Consider the following 24,273-nt stretch of genomic DNA (forward strand, 5'->3'; position numbering starts at 1 on the left):
GTCTTAATTTTATATTTTTGTATGGTTTTATTTATCTCGCGGAAACTCAAAATCATTTGAAAATTTGTTTTCAAAAAAGTGATCTCTTTTAGTGGTCGATATGATTAGCCAACGGAAAATTTTAACTATTTTTGTGAATGAAGAAATTATTTTTTGTTTATTTATTTTTCTAAATGATATAAGAGATCACTTTTAAGGATATGCATTTTAAGATATTCATTTTTTCGCAAAATAAATAGAGCCTGGAATAGTGGGGGCATGGATGGTGGAATGAAAAGCATAATGGGTGATGCCTGATTGCGATGCATGACAGATTGCACCCATGCCGACCTAGGCAATGTCGGCCTATTTTCCAAGAGAGAGATCTCAGCTAGCTCGCAAGCAAATCTTGCGTCTTCAAGCATTTCTAATGGCTGGCTTCTTACTCCTCATTTTCTTAGCCTTTTCTTGTGGTTGTGACGAGCGAGCGCTGCAGAACAGGCATCATGGAATGATTACGAGCTCATGCTTGCCAGTTGTCACATGCCCTCTCGTGGTTTCATTCTTGTTCTCTGCCCCCAAGTTGGATAGCTCTCCAGCTAGGTCAGATCGGAGCAACAATCTTTCAGAACAGATTAACCATCTTCAGCAACAATGGGATCCGTCGACCCTTAGGTGAGGGTGAACCCCAAATCTCCGGTGTGGTTCGTTGGATTTGGAACACCACTTCCACGAAGAAAATTCATTACGGATACAAGGAACTTAGAATCAATTTTATTATTTCTTTCAAGGAAATCATTTTTCAATCATTTTGTTCTTTTAGGACAGAATCCCTGACCCGACAATTACGCCTGGGAAAACCACTCTTGCCACGTTCCGAATTCTACTTGAAACAGCCTCAGTAGGACCAAATCACGAGCATATACATTACTTAATCCCGATGTTCATGGCCAGACCATAATGTGCTTAGCATCACTAGTCTAAGAGCCACGACTCTGATGCTTAATCGAGCACAGCAGCAACCAATCAACATTACAAGAACGGAACTTCAAAAAAACAAAAATTGGATCAAAATAACCTGCATGTCTTCACCAACGATTTATACTGGGCGGTCCATGAAAAGAGTAGAAATGACATTGAAGGTGCAGCAACGATGTACAAGTTTGGCAAACCCCAAAGCAGGTCCTTTCCCGACAAAATTTTACGGAAAAAAATTAAGGCATCTTTAAATTGAATTATTTATTATGCATTTGAAATAAAAAAAAATTAAGGCATCTTTAAATTGTATTATTTATTATGCTTTTGGAGATTTCAAATGCTCTATCAAAGGTCAAAATATTTTCTGTTCCCCAGAACAAAAAAATGATTGACATTTTTTAAGAAAAAAAAGAATAAAAAAAAAGTTTATTCTGAAAAAAAGAATCACTTTTGAAAATAGAAAAAATTAAAGTTAGATTTGAAAATTTACAAACAACTAATTTTTTAAAAAATTGAATTTAAAAAATAAGCTTTAAAGTTTAACAAAAAAAAGTTAAAATTTTTGTTTAAAAAAGGGGCAAATTCAAAAATTCAAAAAAAAATTGGGGAAAATTCTAAAAAAAATTTAAAAAGTTTCAAAATTTTTTAAAGAAAGGATGAAAAACATTAAAATAAGAATTCTATTGTTCTTAAAATAGAAATTTTGTGCAGTTCCTAAATGCATTTTTGTCCAAACAAAAATTGTGAAGTTGCCAAATGCATTTTTGTTCTAAGAATATAATTTTGTTCAGTTATCAAACGCGTTTTAATTCTTTAAAAATCATCCATAGAATAGAATCAAAAAACACGATTTTAATCAAAATTACTTTTTTAGATCAGAATCGTTGTGACATAGGCCCAAAATAAAAGTCAAGGTAAAATACAGATTAAAGGACGCTTCACATTCTCTTATTAAAAAAGGATGTTTCAATCTAATAAACAAAGCAATGTCGTAATCAGTCTCATTAGATACAACCACTGGCCGCAATTACAGTTGAGTGATTGCAATCCATCAAGCCAAAAGCCATGCTAGAGCTATAAAAGCTTAAGCAGAAAAATCTTAAATTGCACACAAGACATATATAAACGGTCTTCACACATGCATGCAGGTGAGCCACTTGATTTGGAAGAAACCAACCAAAAGTACAGCTCAAAACACTAATGAGAAAATTGCAGAAAGTCACAGATCCATAGCACAGTGAACCCAATGCTTATGTTATAGTAGATTGCATTATTCCGCAAAATAGAATTGACCTTTATTGCAAGAATAGTGTTCGGGACCCCTCTGCTATTTACCATACGAGAAAGTAAACAATTGAAACGGAAGTAACACAAAAGCAACAGCACCACTATACCCAGAGGAAAGCCTCAAACCCCAAGACTTCCCTTGCAGCACGTGTAACTATTCTCACAAAAGCAAGGAACTTTTCACACATTAAAAACAGGAATAATACCACTAGCAGTTGTCCCCGATCAAGTCTAATATTTCACAACTTAACCTTGAAATGGTCGTGACAGCCTAGTATTAATGCACGGATGCAGCACAAACCACTTCCTAACAGAAATTATCTACAATCAGCACACTGCACTGCCAAAAAGGCGACTTAAATTTCATAATAGCTAGAGACAAATGACTTCACCATAATTCGAAACTCAAATGCCAGGTTATCGACAATGAAAATACTTCACCACATAAATAATAACTGAACCAAGGAAAAGAAGTAACACCCTACCCCTATCTTAATCGGCGACAAAGACCGAGTGTCCATTGGCATTATTGCACCAACTGGAAGAGAGAACTTAGTTGCAAGAGTATAATGACCTACGACAACTGGAACCAACCTCAAATACTAACTGGCTGGCACCTTATTCATCAAACGGATCCACAAAGACAAAACATACCATTACAAAGACCTGCACACTTCATGGGAAGGTTGAGAAACTTGAAAACAACTGCAACACGAGGACAACAAGACTAACTTTGAGACAACCATACTGGGCAATGCTGGACGACAACTCTGGACCTTCTCAACCCTCATGTATGTCCTAGTACTCACTGGAAAAGTAGATAACTGCTTATCAATAAGTGCATAAACGAATTGCTCCATTCAATAAAAAAAGTGAGAGAGCTCATGCAGAGGCACCGGGCCAAGGTTGGCAATTAGCCCTCCGAAAGAATTCACCAATAAGATGTGGAATTGGGAGTAGGAAACAAAAAGAATAATAGTCTGCACTCTTTAAGTATGTACATAAAAAGGTGGCCAACAAAAATAACAATGACTTCAAACAACAAATGCACACATATCAGGTGTACATAACAAACCTGTTCATTTTCATCCTTGTCCTGGGAAGGGGACTTTTCAGGCTCAGCAGGCTTTTCAGCCCCACAGTTTTGTCTATTACATTTTGTTCTGAACGGATAATTTATGTTTCCACATTGCTCACACTTCCAGCTTCCGTCTGGCATTTTTTGTTCTGCAGTATGTTATGCATTAGTACCAAAAAATTGGTAAAAAGCACGTGCATTTGCTAATAAAATGACTTACTTGAACTTTTATCAGACTTCGAAACCTGCAATATGGGTAGGAAAGAAATCAACACAACGTAAACAAATCGTGAGTATACTACATTGAATTTTATCCAAATTGAATCAAGAGAGAATTATAATGAGACGAGCAATAGTAAAACTCGACCGACAAATTTAAATTCAGCTATTTTACACCTTGATGAGAGAAAATGTAGCACAGACCTGGGATCCAGGCTTTGGAGTATTGCACTTCCTCATATTGCAAACTGGTCTAAAGGAAAAGTTGACATTTCCACATTTCGGGCAAGTCCAATCATCATCTCGCATTGCATCTACAATGATTTAAACGATGATTATTTTTTGCTAGATGCGAATCCCAGAAACCCTTTCGTATTTGATCTGGTTTCAAATAACCAACCATCACCTTTTCTATGAGTTTTATCATCTGGATAAAACCCTGGCCTTGGCCCCTGCGTGAAGATATAAAAAAAGGACATGAATAAAACGGTCAGGTTTAACACCTGTGGTAGGATGTGAATAAACTACAAGATAACTTGTCACGCAGTATCAGGCAAAATTTCATACATACCATACCACTAGGTGCCATGGGCAACCGTAACCCGTATCGATCCATCATAGGGGGCATACCATACATCCCTAAGGAAAGCAAAAGCTTCAGAATATAAGAGGGGGGGGATAACAATGTATACATTTTCATGCATCCAACCAGACATACAAGGTGCATACAACAAACCAGAATAGACAAGAATTGTGTATGCTTCAAGGTGTCTTTACATGTACTCTTACATAAACCAAACTCTCCAAACACAATATATTCAACTAATAATTAAGAAAAAGATATTAAAGGAGCCAGAACTATCAATTGAGAAATGTTATGTTAAATGTAAGAAAAAAAATTGTAGAGTCACAAAAGCACAAAAGGCATACTCATTATTCAAATTCACATTTTCAAGTAGGAACCTTGATCATTATGATGACCGCACTGAAACAGAACATACCATTCCCCATTATGGGTCCAGTTGAATATGGTGCTGGTCCAGATAGGTGTAGCGATCTGTAAGGGCTGCCAGGAGAAAGACGGCTGCCATAATTGTAAGGATAAGCAGAGCCCCCAGGAAAAGGGACCTCATATGGAGAAATGGAGGGACCATGGAAAATAGAAGAACCATAAGGTGGCACGCCCATAAACATAGAGGAAGGAGACCCAGGACCCATGTATGGTGATGCGGAGGAAAAACCCTGAGGTGTTTGCATGGGCTTCATGGCAAATTTCTGCATGGAACAAACAGACATTACATTTAGAAAAGCGAAACATACACCAAGGATGCAACAAGTGATGTAGAAGTGTGACAAATAATGAACCTAGTCACCAGGGAAAGACATGCAGGAGCAAAAAAGCTTCTAGAGCAACTTCTTGACAAAATTTGCTTTTTACTAACGGTTGTTGATCAACTTTTCTACATTGCTCAAGGAAGATAGTGCAGCAAGGATGATACTTCATGTCAGAACATTAAGCCTCACAATTTGCATATAATTTGGTTTCTGCAGTTTGATAAAGCTTTTGGAATATTGTCATGCACTAAGCAAGAGTAATAGAGTTCACTAAATTGTCTATTATTCCTTTGCTATAAAGTATGACATGCTTGAGACAACTTCTTGAAACAACAATCCTCTCAAAATTCTAGACAAACACAATTATGGTTGAGTTATGTAGACATATGCCGGGTTTTCTTTTGATTGAATCTTAATTACCAACATATCAGTAGTTTTCATATGACTGATTGTTAATACATTTCCTAGATTTTTCCATAAGTACATTAGAGCCAGAAATTATAACCTTTCGAGTCAAAATAGAAAAAAGTATGAAGAATTAAGGACTTCACTCGCCTAGCCATTATGCAATCTTCCCAAGTAATGTCAAACTTGAGCAAGATAATCCAATTCCTCTCACAAACTAGTGCAAGCAAGGCATGGGTAAACCTATTTTGATACTTATCTATCGAACTAATTTCCTAAATACCAAAGCTCATGCATCCATGGACAAGAACACTACTGTATGTCCAATGCACGTGTTTTGTTCGTATTCCTGTGTAGTTAAGATAAACTACAAATGATGAAGCAAAAGGTAGCATCAAACATGTCACCAGAACTTCTGCAAGTTGTCGACAGAACATTTCACCTTCTAGTGAGAAAACTTCCTTCTTTCAAAGGCTTCCATATTTTGTGGTTTTCAGAGAACTTCGAATCTAAGCAGCTATATGTCACGTACTTAACCATACACATACCTGAACTCTGTAGGTCTATTGCTATTACTTCCATGCTTTCCCGAAACATTCATACATGAACTCCGACATGTCAATATAGAGGGGTACTCATATGAACCCAAATCAAACCATAGGACGTGCAGGATCTAACAAAAGTCAGAAAAAGAACACATCTCTTGTCCTTAACTGTCTAAAACAATCTCAAGAGAGCTACAATCAGGCAAACTGACAGGATATTATTGTTGCAACTCATGCAAAGTACTCGTGCAATAACGTAATTTGCAAATACTAGTCAAACTGTCTCGAGACATAACCATACAAGTGACTAAAACAATCAATATCGAGAAGCTATTTCAACCTACCATACATCTATTAATGTCCATTGGTGCTAATATATATGGCAAAACAGAGTGAGCGATATTCAGTAGCAGCAGAAGAAATGCCAAAAACAACGGTTGCATACCCTAAACGAGTGTCAACTGAAAACAAGAGGCTTTTAAATCAATTTAGCAAACACATCTGTATGGTTATCAGGAGGAATATAAAAATTCTCACCGAATTATGCTCCGCTGGCCTCGGTTGAGTGCAATTTCGCATGTTACACGTTGTTCTGAATGAAAAGTTAACATTTCCACAACTTGGGCAAGTCCAATCATCTTCCCTGCGGCTACCTACAACCAGAAAATGCTTGTTTTCATGTGTGTACACCAATAACTTCCAGTTAGCCAGAAGAAATCCATTACAGAATCTTGAGCAAACAAAAATTAGGTCGACATGGATAAAAAAGGACAAACTTCAAGAAGACAACGCCAACACGAGACAACAGCCCCTTTGTGCACTGAATACTAGACTATAAGACTAAAACTATTAGAGAATGTGATGGAGACAAGCCGGAGCTTCGATCAGCAAAATCTGAAGTATAACAATCATCCTAAGAAACGCCCGCCACTAATTCGCCGGCGCTATTTTAACACGAACCACTAATTTCCGCCCTCTGTCCGCAAGCCCTGCACAGTACCAACACAGACGACGAAACGAAGAACGAGACCGCACCATTAGGAATTCAATCACATCGAAATAATTCCCCCGAATAGCAAAACAGCAACAACAGCAGTGACAAACCAACGCGACAAAAGAAAAAAAAACAAGGTTCACGAGAGCGAAATCAGGTACCGTCGGTCCTCGCACGCTTGACGGCTGAAGAATTCCGGTTATCCACCTGCACGACACCCAATTTTCTACACAGAATCAGTGGAAACCTAAATTTCGAAATCGAAGAATCGAATGCGGAGAAAGGAAATTGAGCCACAAATTAACGGATTCGATCGTCGGATGGATCTGATGACGGGGGATTGATAGGATCTTAAAACTGACAGGATTAAGGGAAACTACCTGAGACATGGCGATTGCTGGATACGGAGAATCAGAGATGTAGAGAGAGAGAGAGTCGCTGGTGCTGTCGCTCTATGCTTCGTTGTTTGCCCTAGCAGAGAGTTAGGAAAGCGCGCAAAGACAACCGCGTCGTGAGGATACGCAATTTTTGCTCAAGTTAATTTATTTCTCTCTTTTTATTATCGACCAAAGAAAAAGAAATCCATTTTTATTATCGACCCCAAAAATAATCTATTCTTTTTTTTTTTAACCATCAGTGTTTTGTTTTTGTTGATTTTCTTGTGATGGGTTAAAATTATTTTAAACTTTAGACGAGAATCTTTATTTGCATTTGGACTGAAAATTACTATATCCATCCAAAAATCGGGATTAAAAATTATTTCGATCAAAATTGATTATGTAATAGTATTCGGGTTACCGTAAAACTAACGAAAATAAATAATAATTAACCAAAAATTATTATAGGGAAGATTTTATTATGGGATCCATATTTTTAACAATTTATGGTTCACAAGATATTATTATTCTCGCAGTCTTTCAGAAACTATTGTAAACTAAAAAAAATGGTGATGACACATGGATCGATTTTTTGTTATTTCCTCCAAAAAAATTGCTAGATGAATTGTACCCGTTTTTTCGGGGAATTAAATGTAAACCACCAGAAATAATTTTGCGTATTCAACCCGAATCGAACAAATTATTTCGGTTCACAAACCATCTTCGTGGCTATTTTTACCCCCCTAAAGCCGATATTAGCATTCTCCTCCCCCTCCAAAAAAAAAAAGGCCGATATTAGCATGAGAGCAGGAGAGGAATTTCCTCTACAAAAGCAGAACAAAGCTCGATAACACCAAACTCACAAAGGCAAAGCATGCTAAAACCAAGTACAAAGTAACGTGGAGAGATTGTCCCAACTCAGCAGAAGAGCAATGACAAGGAACCCCAAACTTCACTACATTTAAAAACTAGGCCGCCATCGATGGACCTTCACCGCCTTGCCGACAAGCTCAAAGCTCGGATCAACGGGGAAACCAGGCGAGAAGGATGGTCCCGACAATAATCGCCAAGGCGCTCATGCATTGGTGGACAGTCCCGCTCGAGCTGTCGCTGGCTGTTTTGGCCGACGATGGGGTTCCTGTTCCTGCAGTCGCTGGAGCGGCCGTGGACGAAGAAGTGCTGGACGAAGAAGCGTTGGCGAAGATGGCGGAGTCCGGAGAGGATGGAGGTATGCCCAGAAGCTCTGCAGATGTGGAGATGAAATTTCCTGAGTTAGAGCATAATATTGAGCGTATCATCGTCGGAATTTCATGTTCCGAAGTTTTCGTTAGACTCAGATTCATGCATGGGTTTGGATGAATCCAGTCAGCTGCCGAGCTTAAAAGTTCCTCCTCAAGCTGACGTGTACCATAACCGTCCATCCGTTAATTTTATCTAGCTAATTTTACCGAAAATCATTAACAAGAACGCCGACCATCCTACGTAACACGGCCGATACTGACGTGCAATTCATTAATAATCATTTGATATTTAGTAAAATTATTTATTTATTTATTTATTCATTTTCCTTTCTTTTTTTTTTTAGTTTTTTCTCTTAATGTGGTCGGACGCTTGCCAGTCATTGGGCGAGGGCTGCAACGCCATAGCAGCCCTTTGTAAGAAGAAAAAAGAAAAGAAAAAAAAGAAAGTAATAAAAAATTCGGAAAATATTAAAATATTTTTTAAAAATTATCCCCGTTTATATTTTTAAAAAAATAGGCAACTATAGGCTTACGTCATCTTTTCCACATGTCTCATAAACTTCGTGAGCAGTTAGGTGACTGGCTACGAGCAATAACTCTCTCTTTTTTCAAGGGGAAAAAAAAATAGAAGATGCCAGCAGAGTACGTGCATGCAATCATGAGATTGACGGTATACCGTATAATCTGTAGTCAGTTAGGAACATGCAGTGAGCTCATCTAATCAAAGTGAAATTTCAGTATTTGTTACGTCCGCCGCATGATCATCAACTTTGGCGGGCAAATAAAACCACACAAAACCAGGCACGAGGGAGGGAGAGAGAGAGAGAGAGTTACTGGGGCAGTCGCTGACGCTGGAGTTCTTGAGGTTGCAGGCGGAAGGGAGCTGGAGGAGGCGGGACTCCTGGATGTTCATGCTCTTGATCATCGGGTTGCTTCCGTTGTGGATCTGCTCGATGAAGAAGCAGAGGCACGCCGGGTCGCTCTCCCTTATCTCCCCCACCGCCGCGCAGCACTGCTTCGTCGGCGCCGCCTCCTTCCCCTGCGCGAAGTCCAGGCACGACGTCACCTTGTCGAAGTCCCCCGCGCAGTGCTGAGGCACGGCCGCCGCCGCCGCGGCCCCTGGGAGCATGAGCGAGGCCGAGCACGCGATCGCGAGGGCGATCAGCAGGAAGGAACCGGGTCCCATGGCGCTGCGCGGAGAGAAACTGGAGGATTGAAGACGGCGAGGGTGAGTGCGCGAGAGCGAGAAAGAGTGCGTGCGCATGCGAGTGAAGAAAGAATTGCTTGTAAGGACCGGGCGGTTGGGATGCGATGAGTGGGGCATTAATGACGGTCTGTTGAAGCTGGGAATCGAACCGAGGCCGCCCGATCAAGCGCGTGGGGCCCCGGCGATGATCCGACGGCTGCGGATGAGAGTAGAGAGATGGGAAGGCGCAACGAGTTTATATATATTGCCGTCCCCCCTCTATTTTGTAGCGACATTTTCACATGCAGAGAAAGGTGGTTCCTTGGTCCGCAATCTGCATGTAATCTCCGGTGGCGTTCCAATTGAGCAAGCTTTTGCTAAATGCGGTGTTTTCTCGAGGCTCCGTTGGGTAATTGGAGTCAACTGTTTTCTTGGATACGATATCATGTATGACATCTATCTGAGGTAACTTCACATAGATTGCGGGCGACATATGTGCCGTAAATAAATAACCCAAGTCGACTCTTTCATCGGACCACCACCACCACCCCCGCCAGCTGCGATGCTGTGAAACTGTTCCTGTTCGATATGCACCGGAAAATGACGTGCGAAACTCGCTGGACATGCTCCGGTGGGATAGTAAATTATGCGGAAGGGATGACTTCTCCCCCGATTGACGCGTTCGGACGTAGGGACGTCCGAATTCGATCTCCATTTTTGCCGGTTCATCACGGCTTATTCCCAAGATTGCATAATCAAAACTCAGCGTGATTTGAATAGGCGGACTACGTATCAAGGTACCTTTTGTTTCACGAAAAACTACATCAAAAATGAAAACGATTTTCCGGATGACATTTTTCGGGAAAACGGTCTGTTTTCGTCTGTTTGGTGATATGTAACCAAAAACGCTTTTTGATATATGGTTCTCATTTGAAAAATGATTTCAAACTCATGACTTTATTATCTAAGGGATTTTTTTTTTCGAATTTTTTGATTGTTTTTTCTTTACTTTTTCTTCTTTACTTCGACCATCGGCTAGGCTCAGCCTTGCCGGTCCGCACCTGTGGCCGGTCACCGGCCATTACCAAGCCCCAATGATCGGCCAAGGAGAAAAAGAAAAAGAACAAAAATAAAGAAAAGAAAATATAATATAATATAATGTTAAAATAATAAAAAAGTTTGAGAGGGGTAAATTCCAAATTTTTTTTTTTCACATATTCAAATTGGGGAATTCACTCCCCGATTTTATGCAAGGATATTTTTGTTGGTCATAAAGTGCTTTCGGTTGACTTGTTAATTTTTTTTTTTAGAACCAAATAAGTGAAATTTCGAAAAGTACTTTCACTTAAACAAATACACCCTAATAGATCTGGATTAGATGATTGCTGATCTTTGTTTTTTTCTTTTGGTTTTTTTTTTTTTTTTGTTTGCCTTGCCAGAGAGAGTCGATAATTCAAATCGGACGTTACAACATAGCCAAAATGATAGAACAGTAGCACGTTAGGGCGGAGTCTAATTGTGACTTTTTTTTTTTTGGGCCAGTACTGATTGTGAGTTGGGGAGGGTCTTAAATGTAGCCTTTAAGTGGGGCAGTTGGGCCGCCATTTAGTGCCAATGGGTTTTGGTCGTTCGATGTGGTCGGTCGTGCTCTGTGCAGACTGCCGAGAGCAGTGGAGCTTTTAAATGAGGGTTGAGCTATTGTCTGCCCATCTGGACAATTTCCCATTCGATTTCGTCGATTCCTGCGTTTTTTTTTTGGTCGATTTCTGCGTTTCGATCTTCGAACTTTGTATCTTTTGAACTGGACGTTCCTAGTTTTCTACCGGGATTACTTTGTCATATAAACCAAAAATAACCGTACTGTCTTTTGAATTAATACAACGATCATCGTTCATTCACTGTTCTCGGATCTGTTTAGTAACGTTTTTATTTTTTTGATTTATGTTCTTTTGTTCTCGAAAACAAATTAATAATCAGAAAACGAATTTAAAACATAAATAATTAATTTTTATTCAGAAATTATTCTCGAAAACATAATATTTATCAAATAAGCCTCTGGCCTTTAACTCGCAAGCGAGCTTGGACAGTTGGACCACTGCCCATAATGACTTGACCATGTGTCGCGACGCAATAAAAGCTTTGCTTTGGAAATCCCGACTCGTACACCAATTTATTGCCTACCAAAGTTACAGGTGCAGCCGGGGGGGAGGAAAAAACAAAAAACTTAACCGCGACGGTGCGTCCGAGCCAATGGCGGGACGACCCACGCCTCGTTCGTCGTCGTTGCTTTCTTTGTCTCGATGGATGCCCGTCTCCTGATCTTCGAACGAGACCAACGGTAACTCCTTGCGCAGATGCTAAGTACGGAAATCTCGCGCAGCAAAAGGGCGAAATTTGTATCGTGGATTTTGCTCGGATCAGGTGGAAGCTGCTCGACACGTCCGTCGTGATTGCGGAATGCCAGAGCAATTGGTTTGAGATTCATGACGCCTGATGCTTATGCAAAACTTCTGGATCCAGTCTTTGGCAAGTAAATCTTTTGGACCTTAAATTGAATTAGCGAAACCTGGAAAATACTTCGTTTTGGATCTCGTGTTTAATTGTCTCTGGACGTTGTTATTTTAAGTTAGTCCGAGCTGATCTGATCCATTCGAAAAGAATGATAATCCTTCCGGGTCCCTACTCATGAAACCCAACATACCCGTCGTGTGTGTGTTTTTTTTTTGGTATTTGCTGTCGCGGAGAAGCACAGTTTTAACTTAATTTATGAGTACATGATTTTTCCAAACATTCAACTTATTGACACATTGACGGTCGAAACAATCTAGCAGTACTTTCAAACATGGGGACGGCCATCCACGACCCAAATGTGTTGATACACTCCTTATTACATGAATGGCGACTTCTGAATGATGAGAAGGTGCATTCGGAGAAGAGATCTCTAGACATGGAACGTCGAGGCCGACTGTTGCATCTAAGACATACGAGATTCGGTTAAATCTTCGCCTTTGTCCGTCCATTTGTTGGAGCAAAAATGCCAGCGAGAAAATCTCGTACCAGGCCCGTGTCAGGTGGTGGGGGTGAAGACAAACTGAGGCCCATGGGCTGGTTCGACTATTGAGCCGTGCACTGATCCGGCGAAAGAAAATAAATCCCACATCGAAAGGGAACTGACAAGCTGTCCAGTTATTAAGGAGCAGGGAAGCGGCGTCAGGGCACGACCTTACTTGAACAGGATCTGTTCTATAGGCTCGTACCTCTGTGTCCTTGAGACCCAAGGAGACAGGAACCGTAGTCTGGTGGATGAATCGTGGCGGCGTGATCAGAGCGTGATTAACGGCTCTCGCGGGTTCTATGAATCTGCGTGATGTTGTAGAGGATCGTTCCCAGGCAAACACAAATTGCCTGAGATGGTCACGCAGCTGTCTGACAGACCCCAACCTTTTCGTTTTGTCTTTTTTGTTTTTCTTGTTTTTGATTTGTTCTTCCATACAGGTTCAGTCTAAATAGGGTTATTTGTGGGGTTTTCGTTTATAATTCTCTTTCTCGAGTTTAAGGTCAGCGCTATTTGTTAGAACGATTTTTGCAGCATGCCTATCATTTTTCATTGTCGCTTTATGAACCATTGTTGTTTTGTCGATAAATGAAAATTGGCTCGGGATTATCCATATTTAATTCCAGATTTCCATGAATTTGAAACTTGCCTCTTATTTTAAGTTTCCATTCCGAGGCTCAATCTAATTGAGTCCATAAAATCTACCAATTCCGCCATATTCCCATTCAACCATTTTGAAATTCTGCATTTATTTGAATTAAATACCGATTTTTTCTTTTTCTATTAAAAACACGTTTAGTGTTTTTTGAATTTATTGTCTATTTTCGGTAATCTCTATGGGAGATCGTACCCTCAATTCAATATAAATGGATATGTTTTGGAAATCTCAAATAAAGAAACGTGGGAGTATGGGTTTTTTTAAAGATATACACCATATATATGTGTGTGTCTCTCTCTCTTTTGCTTTAGTTTTTTAAAATGGATTGAGGTCCAATACAAATATGGCTTTTTGGATGGAATTTGTGGAGTTGTTTGTTTGTTATTTTTCTCATTTCTTTTTCGAGCAAAATGCGAGAGATCACCTTTTGATTTACTAGAAGCAGAGGAAGAATTGATAGCAGATTATCAAACCGAATACTCGGATATTGAATTCGGGTTATTCTCTATTGATTCCGATCTAAATCTATTAAATTTCTTTATTATTTGTAATGGTTCTTTTACTAAGGAGTTGGAATATCTCTAATCATCATATATTCTTTTTCGAGCTATTTGGAAAAAAAAAAAATAGAGTGACGGCTATTGATATTCTTATTACGTTACGTATGGCTTATTTGTTCTTATTTATTCTATAGTAACGAGATGGACTTTGCTTAAACTAAGAGTAGAAAAAAGAATAGAATATTCTACATTTATGAGTTACTCTCGAATATCAAACAAAAGAATGAAAATTATTCATACATCTTTACGATATGCTCCATATGGTAACTAGGTTTGTGATTAAGATCAACAAAGCATATAAGTTGAAGGTACATTGGTTAAGGTAAAAATGTTTATACATAGTTATTCAATACCCCTATAAAATAATTTACATCCGAGCATTTTTGCAATTGAATCCATTTTGAATTTGATAAATACATTGCTTACGAAGTATGTGTTCATGTATGTCTTATGAATCTACCTGTTGTTGATTGGAAATTGGAAATCGACATGCAGAAGAAACGCTTACTTAATTATAGTACTGATTTCGAAATTTATATATATATTTTTTTGTGATAATTGTGTTGAGCGGTGTCCAACAAATCGTTTCACTGAGAGAAGCGGCGAATTTACGAAACTCCAGATTTTTACTTCATTAATACATCAAATAGGAAATATAAAAATTAAGTTCTTCGAGTATTTATATAATTTTTGTGGAAAAAAAAAAGGGAGAGACCATGCTGATCCCTCATTTACTTTCACCAGCAGTCAAATTCACGGCGAAGTCTCGAACGACCTCTTCCTCACCAGCAGGCACGTGATCCTCGACGGCTGCACGTGCACGCTCTCGAGCGTGCACACCACGAAGTCCGGCCGGTGGAGCGCGAGCGCGAGGTGGTGGTCGTCCCCGAACGCCATCGCCGACGCGTCCAGCAGCACGTGCCACGAGTTCCGGTGGGCCTCCGATATCCAGTGCATCGAGTACCTCGTCCCGTCCACCGCCGCCGGGTAGGCGAACAGCCCCTTCGGCACGTGCTTGCACTTCTTCCTGAAGTACTGGCTCAGCTGCGACCCCCTGATCCGGAGGTCCAGCCACGTCGCCGGCGCCGACACCGTCTTCGCCTCCTTCGCCGCCGCGAAGTCCCTGATCCGGTCGTCCTCCTCGCCGACGATCGTAAGGTAGTAGCTCCCCCGGGCGAAGGGATAGCTCTCCCCGATCATCACCATCGCGTCCCTGTAGCTCGGCGCGAAGAGGACGAGGTAGGCGTCCTCCGTCAGTCCGCAGTGCTTGAGCGCTCTGTTCCGAGCTTGGATCTCCGGGATGGAGATGAAGTTCGCTTGCGGCGACGACTTCTTCGTGAGGATGTCGAGGAGTCTGGACGGTTCGAGCTGAGTCCGGTCGAGATCGGAGAGGCTGCGACTGAAGGAGGGCGAAGCGGAGGAGGAATCCCTTCTCGGCGACTTGCGCTTGTCGTAGGAGCCCGCGGCGGCCTCGGAGTCGTCGGCGACGGAGAGACTGTCCATGTCGAGGGCGTGAGGCTCGACGAGGCCGTTTGAGTACTGGGGATATTTGGTGAAGATGTACTGTTCGACGTATTGCATTTCGCTTGGAGTAATGGGGCCTGACCATCTAAGGTCGAGCCCTCGCAGGGTGGAGATGGCTTCGGCGACCAGGTGAGCTGGAATCACACTGTTTACTTTCTGTTTTTTGGAAGATCACCATGGAAATAGAAAACAATTTAGGAGACAGAGGTTGGTTTAAGTCCAGACGGTGAAGGAAGGATTAAGAAAAGCTTACCTTAAAAACCATGCTGGTCGGTCTGCTATTGCTGCTCTGACTTGACGGCCTTGTTGGCGATGCCTCAAGCTCGCCATCTACACTGACCTGATTAAGAGCACAAGAAAGTCTTTGATTGAACCCGTTTTCGAGCCTGTTCACGAAACGATCAAGAAATCTACCAAAAAGATGAAAGACAGGAGTTTTGAGAGTGCGAGAGAGATGGGTTACCTTCAAATCTCCATTAAGGACCACGTTTTCTTCACCATTTCTTCCCATGATTCTCCTAGCTTGTTAAGGGAAAGGAAAGAAAAGGAGAGATTTTGGGATTTATGTTCTCTGCGTTAATAAGAATTTAGTGAAGAAGAAGAAGAAGAAGAAGAGGAGAAGAGAGAGAGAGAGAGAGAGAGAGAGAGAGAGGCGTGCAAGACGAAATATGCCCAAGTCTAGATGAGCCAAAGATGGTATGAATGTGAAAGTTGAAGGTGGTAATGGACAGTGATTATGGCAACGGCGATGGCATTATAAAATCATGAACGAGACAAGTGACAAGGAGATAAGCGCCCACGGTGACGAAAGTTATGTCCCACATCAAGGAAGATTGAACACTACCTTAAATCATATGATTGTACGCCAATTCCATTACTCAATCCCCTTCTCTCCATGTTTTTTTTTTTTTTTTTTTTGCTCTTTTGGCCCCCGAAGCTCAGGAACTTGAAGTTCGCAAACGACCGAGATAACGACAGTTTAATCCTTCTGGTTCATTGCTTCGGGAGCGTTTTTACTTTCTACTTCCGATGTTTTACTTCTGCTCACTTCTGGGTAGTCATGAAGTGCTCATTCCATGGAGTTCTGTCGGTCTAAAACTCTGCCAGGTATGAAATGTACAAAGTTAGGGCGATTTAATATCCAATTGGCGTTCGATTAAAGAATGCATGGGGTCCTCCCAAAGAGTGACGGCGACTGGTTGAACAATCGAGGACGTCGAGAAATGTTTGGAGGCCCCATTAGCGAGGCCCCCATTCTACAAAGAAAGCTAGGGGGTCGAAAGGAAAATTGGGATCTTTCTGGACTCGAGAAGGACCGGTCTTGGGGACGATCCGTCGTGACCCATCGCACCTTATATTATATTAATTTCAGAGCTTATTGTAAGAAATCATGCCTTGATTACCTCTCTTGGAAAATCGTATTCTAATGCGCGCAACCGACAGGCGCTTGTAGAAGCTGTAATCTTCATTGGTTGGAGCCCAGCCAACAGCTATTTGACTCTGTTCCAACGGCAGATGGGATCTGACGGTGAGAAACGATTGGTTAAACAGTAGAACTCGACTTGTTCGGACAGCAAGAAGTCAAACTTTGAGGAAAGGTGGTTTGCTGGAAAGACGAGCCTTTTCTTGCTCAAGCTTCCACACGACCAGACGGTTGACCGACAGAACCACAACTAGAAGAATCAGATTACTCCTGGGATGTTAAAATCTGAGGTCAAGAAGCTGGAGCAAAATCTCTGACAAAACCATCGACAAAACAGAGCGACCGAGCAACCAAAGACATCAGGGGCTTGATAAGTAAAACCACTCTAAATTTAGCCTCAGGGACTTGGTTCGCGCAAGTTCTGTTCTTGGGATCATTACCTTCCTCCCGTCCCAACGTGTACACCAACTCATCCCGCACCCAACAGCCCACCTGATATAACTAGGAATCTCGTCTTTGACTTCCTTGACAGTTGACACCAGTGAACAGGGAGAGGGCTGGGAGCAGCTTCTGCGTATTGGGTTTACAAAATTCGATCTCGTCGCGTGAATCCTTTGACTCGTCTGGTTGGCACTGATCGAAATTCGAGAGCATGCTTAGACGTAAGCCGGAGAGGAGTGTGCCGGTGGAGGCAAATTCTGGATGTTGGCCGTCCCTATCAACCCCCAGTGGAAAGTGGTTGGTCTGCGTCACTGATGGTACGCATAAGGACTGGTCTTGCAAAATTCGGTCAAAGGTGCCGATGATCAACAACGACGGATATGGTTTCTTAATACTTGGACCTTTATTGCCAAGGCATCTTTGCAGCATTTTCCAACTACTAAAACCCCCCAGATACGTTTGACCACAAAAAAAGAGAGAAAAAAAAGATAACTTCATTACGTGAATTCTCATGAAAATGGGATTAAACTTTCTCGATTTCGGTCAAGAAAACAGAAGCAGCATATTCATGTACTCTCTTTTTTCTGGTCTACGTTTTTACCCAACGAGCCCTGTTAAATTTACTGGCTCATTTTCCCCTCCCATGACCTTGGTTTTACTGTGAAGTAAGCAGTAACCTCGTGCCTTCGGGTCCATAGAAGGTTAACCAAGGGTGACTCATGCTATAAACTGCGACGGCATACAAAGCGACCGAACCTTCCCTTTTATTAAGGAGGATGGGGCTAACCAGGGTTAGAAATTCTCATCAACCTCGGATTTCCTCAAGAACTCGATTTCCCCATGCCAGCCCATGACATGGCCGCATGCTAACAATGTCAGCATTATAAATTGGAGCCCAGGAGGTACCAAGCAAAACGAATTCGGATAGCTAAATATGAAGTCGATTATGACCTGCTCAACCCTACTTCCTGCCAAAGTGCTACTTCGCATTCCAACATCACAGCGCACAGAAACTAAAACCTGCCCCATTTTCATGCAGGCAATAATTTATCTAGTTGATGATGTCACCAGAATGGTTGGTTGTGTAAGTTTTCGAAATCATCTCACAAACCACATTCTTTCCTTAGATGCTTCTAGTGTCAATGATACCGGACCATTCAAGCCGTAATTAGTAAACTCAAATTCACATCATCAGCAACTCCAAAACTGATAGGGGTGCGATAACAGCAACAAAGAAGCCGACAAAACAAATGACTCTGACGACGGTCTATCCAATAGTATGCAGTCATGTAAGGGACGAAATAGTCCTTCCAAATAAACTGAAGTTGCATGCAATTGGTGTAGTCTGAATCAATCTGAAATACCATTACAAGATGATGGGGGCAAAAATGGACCAATTAATTAGACTGGGTACGAAAATCAAGGATTAAAAATCTACACTCAGTCTGAAAGCGTAACAGCACTATACACCTGGAGATTACAAAAAGTACTTCATCCGCTCATCTCTTCTCATTGCATTATATACTGCTTGAACCTGTGAAGCCATTCAAAACTTCATGTTCAATCATTGTGTCACTTGCGTTCAATCGCTAAACATTATACTACCAAGTAACGAGAAGGCCTCTTCTAGTCTAAGGTAAGGAAATCATATGCTTAGGCAAAGTTGTGACCAGACTGTCAAGCTCTAAAGATAGCCATTAAGCTTCATCTAAGTTTGTAAAAAGCCCTCAAATTTGCTGAGGTTACAACTACTAATGCTGATCACATCTCTCGAAGACACTGTGCTATTCAACCCGAACAGAATGCTTGTTACATATGCACGACTCACCCATTTAAATAATGGACCTCTTATCTAATCAATATAATAGCAATATGGGTTCTCTATTCTTGACACTAATTGCAATATGGGTTCTACTTGCAATATGGGCCACAGTATGATAGCAGTATAATGCTGCCTGGGTTGCATACTTGTGGCTGTGCACCTTGTATAATTGCAATATGGAGTCTCTGATCTTGACACTAAAACATAATAATGGCCACAGTGTGATAGCGCTATAATGCTACCTGGGTTGCGTAATTGCGGCCGTGCACCTTATCTGGGCTCCTACTCGAACATCCATGCCTAATTTAATTTCAATTGAAAATAGTTTTCCTCAAACAGAGAGAGAGAGAGAGAGAGAGAGAGAGAGAGAGAGAGAGAGAGAGAGAGACCTGCTCACTTGAAACAACATGAATGGGTCCTATATTTACAGACACATATTTGCCCCTTGATGAAGACTTTTGCCTCACACGGCCCTGTTGCAGAGCACAACTATAGAAGTTTAGTTTATCGTGTTGAATTATCATTTCTTGGGAAGATAAACTACATAATGCTTATAAATAGATCATCAATGAATGACCAAATGAAGTTCAAAGCTACATCAATAATGCCGTCCCAACAGACCCAAGGCATGGACCAAAAAAGGCAATATTATAATCAGAAAATTCCAAGGTCGATAACAAGCAGCAATTGCATGCTTGATTTCCCATCGTGACTTTATATGAACTAAAGTAAACAAAATACCATTGGACCTCATGGGCCCCTCAAACATCAGCCGTATTGACAACGAGGTTTGTTATAAGCCAAAAGACTTTGGCCTCCAAAGATGGGCCAATGACTTTCACGCGTAGTTCTAGTTTCATCTTCGAGCATACTTAATAAATCAAGGAGATGGCAAAAACGCATTCCACCTCAAGTTTTAGCATCCCTCTCCATCTCTTTCTCTCCTCTCTTTCTCCAAATGTCTTACTCACAAATTCAACATTACAATTTTAACTAGGCTCATTTATTACTCTTTCCTTATACAATTATGACCACATCAATCAGAATTATATTTTCTACATTTTAATGTTTACTCTAAAATATCTGCATATTGCAATACTTGTGCGTACATTATACTTACGCTTATAAAAAGAATGTACTTTGCTTTTAACATACTTAATCATGGAAGAACAAGTGCTTAAAACCAGTTATCTTATTATGGTAGGAGAAAGATAATTTTGCTTATTATAGGACAGTATCAGTATCCCCCTCCAACCCCAGCCCAAAAGGAAACAACAATAATGATAATTATAACAATGCGTGCATCCATCTCCTGTCTAAACATGGCTGATCTTCCATGCAAACTAACCACCGTATGATATTTTGTGAATTGTTGATATCATAAACACTTTCATCGAGACTTAATTTCATGGTAAATTGTTCACCTAACAATAGAGCTCTTAAGAGCTGTTGCAGCAGACAGATATTGTATGCAGGAATCATGGCTCCTTGAGCCACTGATGATGCCAGATGATTCCAAGTATCAGCAGACATGTGCTTCTTTAAGATATGTTCACTGAATACTTATCTATAATAGAATGATACGTTTATAATTGTATATTGCTCTTAAGGACCATTCTTCATTGGTATAATGGAAGCAGGCCCTACAGCATTTTGCAGGACAGAATCCTCTTTATAACTTACAATCGCAGCAACAGAATAGCTTGTGCATATCTGCACTACACCAGATTATCCTGAAAGAAGCTATGCCAAGTCCTCGTTTGCACCGCGTCATAATTTCATCTAACCAGTGCATTCACATATCCATTCCAATTATCATTTATATGTCAAGTAAGTTTACTATGACATAAATCCACCTTATATGTAGACTGATTGCTGAATACGGGTAAGAACACTTGACCAATAAAATTTATCGTGAATGCGACTACCAAGCAACACAATCCTGTCACTCTCTTCCTCAAGCTAGATTTTCCCTAGAACTAAATAAAGGTTGAACCCATATTATCATCCAAACAAGTACCGAGTTATTAATCTACTTCGCAGAAATTCAACTGAGGGAGGAATTACATAAGATGAATGTCTTCATTGCAAGACAGTTAATACTTGTGCCAGTAGGCATGACTATTTTTGTTTTATAAGACTGTTCCAATACACCTACCAAGATTTTGCCACATCAGTCTTGATCATCAGACATAATTCCTTTTTTTTTCTCCTATAACTTGTGCCAATTGTGCAATTGAGTCCTTTCATTTGTATGAACTGTGCAAACGAGCCTTGTCATTATTGACATACTTAAGCATGCTGACGTGGCGGCTAACATGGCAAGTACAGATATATAAAAAAAAAGAAAATGAATGAAGAAGTTAATAATCAAAATAAAATCCAGGAAAAAAATGAGAAAAAAAATGTGACAGAGAAAGATGTGGCAGCCAACACTGGCGACAACGCAGCTCAGCCCTGGCAAGCCCTCACCAGGTCACACAACTCAAATTGAGGGTTTCGCGTGGCCACATCTCACCTCAGACAAGCTGTGGCAGACAAAGGGAAGAGAAAGGAGGGAGGGGGGGCACGGATATTATCCAAAATCTATATTTGAGTCTCAAATTAGTAAAATCTCTCTGGCATATTCATTTTTCGCAACATTCCTATTTGCTCAATGGCCTATAAAGGTACGAGTCCAGGTGACTCTCATAATCTCATTGCAGCCAATAATCTGAAAAACTTGAAGATAATTTGTTTTTCAAGAGAGGGACTTGTGAGATTTGGCCATGTGATACCCTCGCTTGGGTTGTGTAACCTCTAAAAGGGGTTGCTGGGTTGAGCAGGGGTGGTGGTGTGGACTGTTGCTGGCGGTGGCTTCCCCGGCCACCTCCTCAAATCTCTCTCTCTCAGATTTTTTCCCTCAAATTCTCTAAATTTTATTTTGATATTTAAAATTCATGACCCATTTTTTCTTTCTTTAAAAGTTTAAAATTGCCACATAAGCGTGATTAAGTATTTTATAGTGAAAAGACTCGATTGCACAAATCATACAATTCAAAGGACATGGCTGATTAAATTAAAAGCTAAATGACTTGATTGCACAATTGGTATAAGTTATAGGACCCATATCCCCTTGTAATTAACTAAAACTTGATCCGAGTGATCAGAAAGAGCATGCTCCCAAAAAATTACATGAGGCATCTAATCCCATACGACATATTAAAAACTTCCCCAGTTCAAACAACATGAAACTATAACTTTGAAGAAAACTAAGACTTCTTCATAGGTGAACTGCCAATGCTGATGCTTGTGTCGACTTTATCTCATCAATATCCTTAATCTCATTGTAAATTCCAATTCTTGGAAAATAAGGAATACCTTGGGAATTGGCTGTTGGATGACAGATTCAACGGCAACAATCATAGCGTGCACAAAATCATCACCACCAGTTCCAATGGCGGTAAACCCTCTAACTGTCGGGTAAGTGTTGACCTGTTAAGCAGGATGCTGCCATTAGCTTCATATTTGAGTAAATGCTCTCATAGAATGGTGTTTCTTCTTATGGTTAGGTATATGCAGATTGCACCATACATGCAGTGCCCAGTTGTAAGAATAAATCTTTGCTCTAGAGAAGGTATGGATACAAAGAATACCATCCTCACTCATTTGCCTCTAATGTCCTATGTGTGATCAGAAAAATATTTCAAAACTGGTCAATCTGCCAAAAAATTAATAGTTCAATATTCACATGCGATTATTTATAATTCACCAGAATAGATTAATTCCGACTCTGCAGAATGGACTGCTCTGGACCACTAAAGATGCCAAAATGACCATAGCTATCTGCATTCAACAGTTACATTGGTGGAAATGAAGGTAATTTACCTTCTTATCCAAAGCAAGCCATTCGCTGGTCGAATCATCACTCACTGTACCGCCAATAACCACATTTGTTGTTTGCCCTACTCTCCCTTCCGCCTTTGAAACCTCTGAAAGTAAATGCTGCAGCTATTAGAAAATGCTACGATCACACAGAATAAATGTAAAATTACCACTATATTATCATAAGAACACCGACTCAACAATGACTTTAAGTAGTAGAAAAGTGTAAACCTCTGAATTTTCATGATAGTATATTAAACAGGTACGCCGCCCCTCATCCAATTCATGTTCTCCATTTAGCATATAGCATATCACACATAACTATGTCTTTCTAATCTGAAAACCAGACAATGAGAATGCAAAATCTTTAATGCTGGGCAGAAAACACTGATCATCGATGCCAGTGCCCCTCCTAATTTCCAATACTTCTACAACGACAGAAATTTCTAGAAGCCGATGAGATAAATTCCTTCGAAATTACATCAATACCGAGCTTCGCCACGCAAATCGGAGCCAGAAGCTAAACCGTAACCTCCTACACAATCTGACATCTCACCATCCCCCGACCTCAACGGGCGAAAGACGTACCTGAAATGGCCTTGAGAACCGCTTCCTGAGGCGGACCCTGCTCTTGATCGTCCTCCCAGTTCCCAGACGAGGACGGCGAACCGTTACTGGTGGAGCAATTCAGCACCTGGCTTCGCCTGGCGGAGTGGAAACCGGGATCCCTGGGAGGCCTGTAACCGCAACCCAGCTTGCGGCGCGGAGGAGACGACGAAGCGCCGGCGAGGGAGAGAGAGAAGGGGGCGGGAGCCGCGAGCGAAGGCTTCCATGGCTCGGTCAGGAACACGCAGCGCAACACGGTCCGGCACGCCATTACTTCGTGCGATTCTGTCTGCGGCTTCGATTGTTCCGGTTTCTGGGTTTCGGGTGTCGTGCGTGTAGAACTCTTGTCCGAGACGCTTGGGAAGGAGGAGATTTTTCTCGGCTTCAGCTTCGGTCAGGGAAGACGCCTCGACCCCCCTGAGCTCAGGCTCCCGCTGCGACATTTACGCGGACGATTATACCCCTTTCGCTAACCGCCTCACTTGTACGGTTGTACCCTTTTTTTACCGTCTTTTTAGTTCTTATTAATTAACCAAAAAAATTATTAACACCGGTTAAAATTAGCTTTGTTCCAAGAATAGGTCCTTGTAACAAGCGTATTAATTATTCGACCAAAAAAAAAAGGCATATTAATTAAAATAATTACTCATTTTATTTTTAGAGCAACGGCCTTTTCACTCGACACCGATCACTAAG

At 40.9% G+C, this 24,273-nt stretch overlaps 4 protein-coding genes and 1 non-coding gene across 8 annotated transcripts; 1 reads left to right on the top strand and 4 right to left on the bottom strand.

The window, feature by feature from the left end:
• Positions 1–2,561: 2,561 nt before the first annotated feature.
• Positions 2,562–19,475, bottom strand: LOC115749355 (ranBP2-type zinc finger protein At1g67325-like). 2 transcript variants are annotated; one of them, XM_048281454.1, is made up of 12 exons: positions 19,445–19,475; positions 15,529–15,537; positions 7,201–7,244; positions 6,982–7,027; positions 6,364–6,479; positions 4,543–4,816; positions 4,113–4,180; positions 3,948–3,993; positions 3,746–3,855; positions 3,543–3,567; positions 3,320–3,471; positions 2,562–3,052 (listed from the first exon to the last, which is right to left on the bottom strand). In XM_048281454.1, exons 3-12 carry the CDS (start codon positions 7,207–7,209, stop codon positions 3,050–3,052), a joined length of 849 nt encoding a protein of 282 aa, XP_048137411.1. In that variant the 5' UTR covers positions 7,210–7,244; positions 15,529–15,537; positions 19,445–19,475; the 3' UTR covers positions 2,562–3,049. The 2 variants fall into 2 exon arrangements, with proteins under 2 accessions (XP_048137411.1, XP_030541982.1); XM_030686122.2 differs by lacking the exon at positions 19,445–19,475 and having other exon boundaries at positions 7,201–7,250.
• Positions 8,046–9,738, bottom strand: LOC115749356 (non-specific lipid transfer protein GPI-anchored 1). The gene is made up of 2 exons (XM_030686124.2): positions 9,273–9,738; positions 8,046–8,440 (listed from the first exon to the last, which is right to left on the bottom strand). Exons 1-2 carry the CDS (start codon positions 9,700–9,702, stop codon positions 8,220–8,222), a joined length of 651 nt encoding a protein of 216 aa, XP_030541984.1. The 5' UTR covers positions 9,703–9,738; the 3' UTR covers positions 8,046–8,219.
• LOC115749450 lies at positions 12,842–13,060 on the top strand. The gene has a single exon (XR_004016336.1). It is a non-coding gene; the product is annotated as a small nucleolar RNA U3 (small nucleolar RNA).
• Positions 14,509–16,512, bottom strand: LOC115749354. The gene is made up of 3 exons (XM_030686119.2): positions 15,885–16,512; positions 15,675–15,761; positions 14,509–15,577 (listed from the first exon to the last, which is right to left on the bottom strand). Exons 1-3 carry the CDS (start codon positions 15,930–15,932, stop codon positions 14,651–14,653), a joined length of 1,062 nt encoding a protein of 353 aa, XP_030541979.1. The 5' UTR covers positions 15,933–16,512; the 3' UTR covers positions 14,509–14,650.
• Positions 18,551–24,014, bottom strand: LOC115749357. Of its 3 annotated transcripts, XM_030686125.2 has the most exons (5): positions 23,560–24,013; positions 22,975–23,078; positions 22,468–22,581; positions 19,497–19,580; positions 18,551–18,819 (listed from the first exon to the last, which is right to left on the bottom strand). In XM_030686125.2, exons 1-5 carry the CDS (start codon positions 23,846–23,848, stop codon positions 18,763–18,765), a joined length of 648 nt encoding a protein of 215 aa, XP_030541985.1. In that variant the 5' UTR covers positions 23,849–24,013; the 3' UTR covers positions 18,551–18,762. The 3 variants fall into 3 exon arrangements, with proteins under 3 accessions (XP_030541985.1, XP_048137413.1, XP_048137412.1); XM_048281456.1 differs by lacking the exon at positions 22,468–22,581 and having other exon boundaries at positions 23,560–24,014; XM_048281455.1 differs by lacking the exon at positions 18,551–18,819 and having other exon boundaries at positions 19,497–19,596; positions 23,560–24,014.
• Between the last annotated feature and the right edge of the window lie 259 nt (positions 24,015–24,273).

This window comes from Rhodamnia argentea, chromosome 6 (genome assembly GCF_020921035.1).
Source record: "Rhodamnia argentea isolate NSW1041297 chromosome 6, ASM2092103v1, whole genome shotgun sequence".
NCBI lineage: Eukaryota > Viridiplantae > Streptophyta > Magnoliopsida > Myrtales > Myrtaceae > Rhodamnia > Rhodamnia argentea.